This window comes from Protopterus annectens, chromosome 6.part0 (assembly GCF_019279795.1).
Source record: "Protopterus annectens isolate FY-2018-M chromosome 6.part0, PAN1.0, whole genome shotgun sequence".
NCBI classification, from domain to species: Eukaryota; Metazoa; Chordata; order Ceratodontiformes; family Protopteridae; genus Protopterus; species Protopterus annectens.
This window is the reverse complement of record NC_056737.1, coordinates 1,922,817,790-1,922,824,948: the sequence shown is the minus strand read 5'-3', so window position 1 is coordinate 1,922,824,948 and position 7,159 is coordinate 1,922,817,790. Positions and strand designations below refer to the sequence as shown.

The 7,159-nt window shown below is 38.4% G+C and overlaps 1 protein-coding gene across 1 annotated transcript in view; it reads left to right on the top strand.

Moving 5' to 3' along the window:
- The window catches only part of LOC122804987 (unconventional myosin-X-like), a 2,302,513-nt gene that overhangs the window by 1,839,539 nt on the left and 455,815 nt on the right, over positions 1–7,159 (top strand). Inside the window, exon 23 of the mRNA XM_044075233.1 lies at positions 5,006–5,249. Within this exon, the coding sequence (XP_043931168.1) occupies positions 5,006–5,249 (244 nt within the window). The remainder of the gene's footprint in view (positions 1–5,005; positions 5,250–7,159) is intronic.

Sequence of the window (7,159 nt, the reverse complement as noted above, 5' to 3'; positions counted from 1 at the left end):
GCAGTCCCTAGTTTTATCGCCACTCCCTGAGTGCTGACATCAGTTCAGCTGGGTGGACAATGAAGAGTGGCTTGAAGACATGCCTACCCCAAGCTCTTAGAGCAGCCCTCCCACACGCCTAGTCTGAAAGTATGTAAGCACTCTGTATCCTTGGCTTTTGCCAGATCTCAGAGAGCTGTCCACCCTACATCCTCCCTACTTTCATCATCAAGTACCGAAGCTGCTAACTGACCATAGCTATGGCTTTCTCTTGCTACACCACCAGTGCTATGAGTTTAGTAGTTCCCAGATTTTCCTTTACTACCTTGGTTCTAGTTCACCCTTGCTACATTTTCTTTTTCCATTCTTTAGCATTTTGAGTCCTATTAAAAGTAGTATAGTTTTGCATTTTGTAGAACAAGCTTGGTTTTCATTTCTTTAGGGATGATTTGGCTGCTTTACTGTTTCTGTCTGTTGTGCATGCTATGTGTTTTTAGCACACTGAGAAAATCACCTAAATGATTTTGAATATCCTGAGATAGTTGTATAGTTGGGCTTATATAGTGATTTAAGGTGGGAGGCCTAGGTTCTCAGTCAGGTTGGTGTTTGAAATGTGGTGCATGTTATGGGTGGTTCCCCTTTCCCAGCTTCTCTCTTTACTTGCTTTGGAGCTATTGGCATAAAGATAGATGTGTGCTTGCACAGTGAGAAAGTCGGGTGGGAACCAAATTACTTTCTAATACAGATTTGTTATCTCTTCTGGGGAGACACCTAAAGCATAAGGGTGAGTTGGGTGATTTGCCCTGATTGGACTGTTAAGAGAACAGACCGTAGCAAAGCCTGCACTGGCCCTGGATACAGAACTTACATTGTAATGCTTAGAAAATTTGCTTCTAAAACTAATTGGATATCAGCCAGCCTTCATTCTCTTACAGGTAGGAATTCTAGAAGTTTTGGCTGCACCAATGAATATAATCAAACATCTACAATACTGGTCAAGTTCCAAACAGAACTATGGTTTCCTACTTTAGTTTGTAGGGACTTCCATACTTTTTGGCCTCATTTTGGAGGAGGTTTTCTGTCCAACAGAGTGGATGACTTAAGGCCTTGCTAGTGTCTTCACCTAAGAGGAAATTAATCCTTATTTTATTTTATACTAGAACAAATTCCTTCAAACAGGAGTTTGTGAATGATGCAGTAAATGAGAAAAGAGACTTTTGGTTAACAAGTATATAGTAAATTGTCCACATGCTCAACAATAAACTGCATAGCTTGGTTGGATAACAAAAACTGAAAAAAAGGTGTTTGACTCATTCCCCTTTCAAGCTTTCCAGATGGTTGGAATTAGTCTCAGTAGTCATCATTCTCCACTTAGTCCTACACATTCATTTTCTTTATTTTCAATAATCCTTTGTGTCATAACTCGTATAATGTAACTTTTTTCTTGAATTAAGTAATCTCCGCTTATGTTTGTGTAACCTAAGGCTTGGCCATCTTTAATAGGTTTTACTTGGATACATAGTGGTTTATTGACTTAAATGCATATACAGAAGCAAATCGTGATTAAAACCTTTGTGTTTTCTTGTTAATGTTATATCTGTAACTATTTGCATCCAGTTTTCCTTGATCACAGCATGTTATTGTGATAAATTCCATTTAAGAATCAAAATTTCTCCAGCCTGAGCTTCCATTCCCATTTATTCACTTTCTTTGAGTTTGTGGCTGTCCGTCAGCTGGTACCTACAATCTCCAAAATAAACAAAAACAGCAGCAGCATACTAGGAATGCTGTAAAAAAAAAAAAAAAATGCCGCTTGGGTTGTGACAACCAGATTTTATTACAGTCAAAATAAAAACTTTAAGCACTTTCGTTCAAAATGATATAGAACTTCATCATTAACAAGTAAACACCATTAAAAAATTCCTTAAATAGTCTCATTTGAATGTGGCGCCAAAACATCTCCTCACTTTTAGTTATACACATGAATTAAAACATAAAAAGTTAAAAGCTGCCAACGTAACTATGGTTGATAGCTTGGCTTAATGCAGTAACACTACCCACCCTTACATCAAACGTATGTAACATAAAATTACACAATAAATGAAAAATATAAAATGTACAAAAAGCAGTGTGCATTCAGAAAAGCAAAACCATATGAAAACTTCCAAAACTAAGGAGTAAAAAATGATGAAAAATAAGAAATATAAAACATATAAGAAATAGGAAGTTAACTAATACACAGTTTTAATACACAGTGATCTCCCCTTAAGAACAGGTTTCAAGGAGATCATATCATTAATACCAGGGGGACTGGTGCAATTCAACAGGATCTGCCAAAAGAACTCCCTTCTTTCAAGTAGGTTCTCCCAGTCTCCCCCATCGGTTTTTGTTCATCCTGCTCCAAAATTGAAAAAGAAAATTTTTAAAATCCTGACATACCAAGCTATGCTTGTACAAGACATTGGTGTGATTAGTCTTATGAATAGCATACACATACTGATAAATGTGTTGCCTCAAAGGACCCACAGTCTTGTCAGCATCAAAAGATGGACAAGAAGCACATAAAGTAATATACACCACGCCTTTTGTATTGAAGTTGTGCCCGACCCCTGACCGGTACAAGATCGTGATAACCTTGAAGATAATTACTCAAACCCTCCATGTTGAACCTGCATTGTTTGCAAGTACCACATTTTTCATACCCCACTGATTAATAAATTTGTCACAGTTGGTACTCTGCCATTCAAAAATGCTCTTCAAATTCTTACTGTTCTTGAATACAAGCCAGGGGAAGCCCCCAACCTGTCACTAAGCCCCGTACATTGGAATACAGTGGACCAATGATGGATAATGTCGGCCGTTAAACTGTCAATACACCTACTGTAGGGTAGCACCAGGGCCTTAGAAAGATCATTGGACGAAGTAGAAGGGGCTAGTTCCACATCATGGTTTCCACCTGCTGTAATACGGTCCGTAATAAGAATAGGTTTGTATCTAGAATGCCTAAAAATCAGTGACATATTGTGCAACAGATTCAAGCATTTCCTGGGGGTAACCCTTTTCAAAAACCATGACCTGTGTAATAGTTAACCTAATATTTCTTATATTTCTTATTATTCATCATTTTTTACTCTTTAGTTTTGGAAGTTTTCATATGGTTTTGCTTTTCTGAATGCACACTGCTTTTTGTACATTTTATATTTTTCATTTATTGTGTAAATTTTAGGTTACATACTTTTGATGTAAGGGTGGGTAGTGTTATTGCATTAAGCCAAGCTGTCAACCATAGTTACTTTGGCAGCTTTTAACTTTTTAGGTTTTAATTCATGTGTATAACTTTAAGAAAGTGAGGAGATTTTTTTGGCGCTATATTCAAATGAGACTATTTAAGGAATTTATTAATGGTGTTTACTTGTTTCTGATGAAGTTCTATATCATTTTGAATGAAAACGCTTAAACCTTTTATTATTTTGAGTGTAATAAAATCGGGTTGTTATAACTCGAGTGGCATTTTTGCTTTTTTACAATCTCCAAAATAAGTTAAAAAGTAAAAAAAAGCATGGTGGTTGCTTAGCTGAGTCTGGACAGCAAAAGGGTGTTGCATCCCATAGTGCTCTCAAGCCAAACCGACGGCTGCCACCAGTTGCCAACACTCACTTTGCACATAGGGAGTTTGCATTCAGCACGTCCTGAAACTCTTGTCTGCCCATCTGTATTATGATTGTGGTAAACTTCCACAAAGAATGAGTCAGAACTGTTGCATATAGGACGTATTTTGGCTGTGGGTCACAAAATTAAAACAGTTGTGTCATTCAAGTTCTTTATATTGTGGGTCACATCAGACTGTTTACTGCAACCTTTGTCCTGCAGAATTTGATGATCACCTTCATGTTTCTTTCCGTGGGAGCTACTCATGTTTTTAAGGAAATTATTTGGGAGTGCTGGGTAGTAGATCTTTTCCAGTGAGAACTCAGAATAAATAGCAAATGGAAGAAGGCAACACAGAAGTATGCATTCTGACTGGCTCCATTCTGTCAAGGCTTTTATTATATAATGCACTGAGTGTTAATCGGGTCATGTGATCAGAAGTGGTGACCTGAATACATTTTTTCTTTCAAACACTTAATGACCCACATTTTTAAATGCATTACTTCTGGCACAATGCCTCATTGTTGAGCTACTGGGACAGTCTTGCAAGTGAAACTGATTCATCCTCTACAGCTATGTCATCTCATCAAAATCTTTCCATTGTTAGTATCCACATCATCCATTTCAGGGCTGTTGGTAGACACCCTATCCCCTGCAAGAAATAGGTGTAGTGCAGAAACCAATTCTGGGTGGACAGTAGTCCACAACAAGATGCATACACACTCACACACATTAGAATCCTTCCTAAAGGATGCCAAAGTTTGTAGTATCAGTAGAATCTTACATTGCAGAGCTGCTTTAAGATTCAAGTAGAAACAAAAAATTGAGGGGTTATATAAAAAATGTAAGGGGTTCGTCTTCAGCCCAAGAAATTCCCCCTATGGAATCACGTGTCTCTCAACATAAGATGAAAAAACATTCACTCACATGAATTTATCACATGCAAGCTGTTGTGCCCAAATGAGTAAGATGGTAGCTACCAGCCATGGTGACCGTGGCATTTTCATTCATGAATACTAATAGCAGCATCAAGGCTTCCTAACTTTTGTAAAACGGTTTGGAACCATTCCAGAATCTGAGATATATGGAATATTGTATTAATGTTACAATTATTAGCACTTGTTGGGATATGTCTCCTTTCTGAGTGGTTCTGATGTGGTCATGTAAGCAGTGCAACAGTCACTTGCTATCTAAATTTTAATGCAGTAATTTTACTGTATAATAGTGTTTTTCTCTATAAAGAAGATTGTTTTGAACCTACACTTGTCTAGTTTCCATGCATGTAGCCTTGGCAACTAGATCCCTAGTATGAAAAAACGGTCGGAACTGGCTGAAATTATTGTTAGTCTGCTTCACTTAAAGTTTTTGAACATTTCAGGAGGCCTGATGAACCCTTGGAGAAGGCGTTGGTGTGTGCTGAAGGATGATACATTTATGTGGTTCCGAGCCAAGCAGGAAGCTCTCAAGTCAGGATGGTTGTACAAGAAAGGAGGCGGCATGTCTACATTATCACGTCGTAACTGGAAACGTCGTTGGTTTGTGTTGAGAGAGTCAAAACTAATGTACTTTGAAAATGATAGTGAAGAGAAGTTGAAGGGGACTGTCGACATCCAGAAAGCCAAGTAAGTGTGTTTTTGTAAAACTGGTTCCAGACGTTTTGTTCATCTGTTATGTGGAATGACAGAATGTTACCATATTTCTCTCTGTAGCTGTCCAGTTCTTAGCTGTCCACTTCGTATTTCTCCTTTCTGTAATTCTATCTCCTTGACTGTGGTCTTGACTTGATCTGTAAGACAGGGCTTCCATTCAGATGCATAAATTGTCAAAAATTTTGGAAGCTGTTGGGGATGCAGTTATAAGACTGTTTCCTCAGGAATGCCAGCAGCTAGGATTGAATCCCCCCATTCTGGAAATAGTGTGATAGGGCATTTGTAAGTTTTTGTCTCAGCCTTCATACTTTTGAGAAGTCACACAAATCTGTACCTCTTCTGTCTGGCATGAGCATGTCTGTCTTACTGACCATTTCCCCATCCAGGATGAATAGTTGTAGATTGTAAGTTGTATCAGTAAGGAACCATTTCCCTGGTTTGGTGGGACAGTATACATTACTCTTGGAGATGTAGTTAAGGGGAAGGAAATGGGTTGGCTCAATAGACTTGTTTTCCTCATTGCTGCATGATTTTGACAGACTTCAGACTATCTGTCAGAATAGAGGAGAAATTTCTTCCATCTTCGTCCTCTATGTCCTATGTAGGGGATCTACTTTGTGTTCAGTAGGTTTTGTCATACAGTGGATATCAAAAATGTACACACACCTGTTAAAATGCCAGGTTTTTGTGATATAAAAAAATGAGACCGCAATAAATCATTGCTTTTCCCACCTTTAATGTGATCGATAACCTGTATAATTCAATTGAAAAACAAACAGCTCTATTAGGGGAAAAATATAAAAATAAAAAACATACAATAAGCAGGTTGCATAAGTGTGCACACCCTTAAACTAATACTTTGTTGAAGCACCTTTTGATTTAATTACAGCATTCAGTTGTCTTGGGTAGGAGTCTATCAGCATGGCACATCTTGACTTGGCAATATTTGCCCACACTTCCTTGCAAAGTGCTCCAAATCTGTCAGTTTGCAAGGGCAGCTCTTGTGCACAGCCCTCTTCAGGTCACCCCATAGATTTTCTATTGGATTTAGGTCTGGGCTCTGGCTGGGTTATTCCAAAATATAATTTTCTTCTGGTGAAGTCATTATTTTGTCGATTTGAATGTATGCTTGGGGTCATTGTCGAGTTGAAAGGTGAGATTCCACTTCATCTTCAGCTTTCTACCAGACACTTAAAGGTTTTGGGCCAAAAGTGATTGGTATTTGGAACTGTTTATAATTCCCTCCACCTTGACTAAAGCCCCAGTTCTAGCTGAAGAAAAGCAACCCCAAATGATGATACTGCCACCACCATGCCTCACTGTGGAGATAGTGTTCTTTTGGTAATGCAAAGTGCTTTTGCACCAAATGTACCTTTTGGAATTTTGGCCAGAAAGTTCAACCTTGGTCTCATCAGACCATAACACATTTTCCCACATGCTTTTGGGAGACTTTATGCATTATTTTGCAAATTTTAGCGAGGCCTGGATGTTTTTATGTGTAAGAAAAGGCTTCTGTCTTGCAACCCTACCGCATAGTCCAGACATATGTAGAATACAGGAGATTGTTGTCACGTAGTACACAACCAATACTTGCCAGAAATTCCTGCAGCTCCTTCAGTGTTGCTGTAGGTCTCTTGGCAGCCTCCTTGACCAGTTTTCATCTAGTTTTTTTATCAACTTTGGAGGGACGTCCAGTTTTGTGCAATGTCACTGTTGTCCCATATTTTCTGCACTTTTTGATGACGGTCTTCACTGTGTTCCATGGTATATCCAATGCTGTGGAATTTTTTTTGTACTCTTTTCCTGACTGATACCTTTCCAACAATAAGATGCCTTTGATGCTTTGTAAGCTCTCTGCGAACCATGGCTTTTGCTGTAGCATG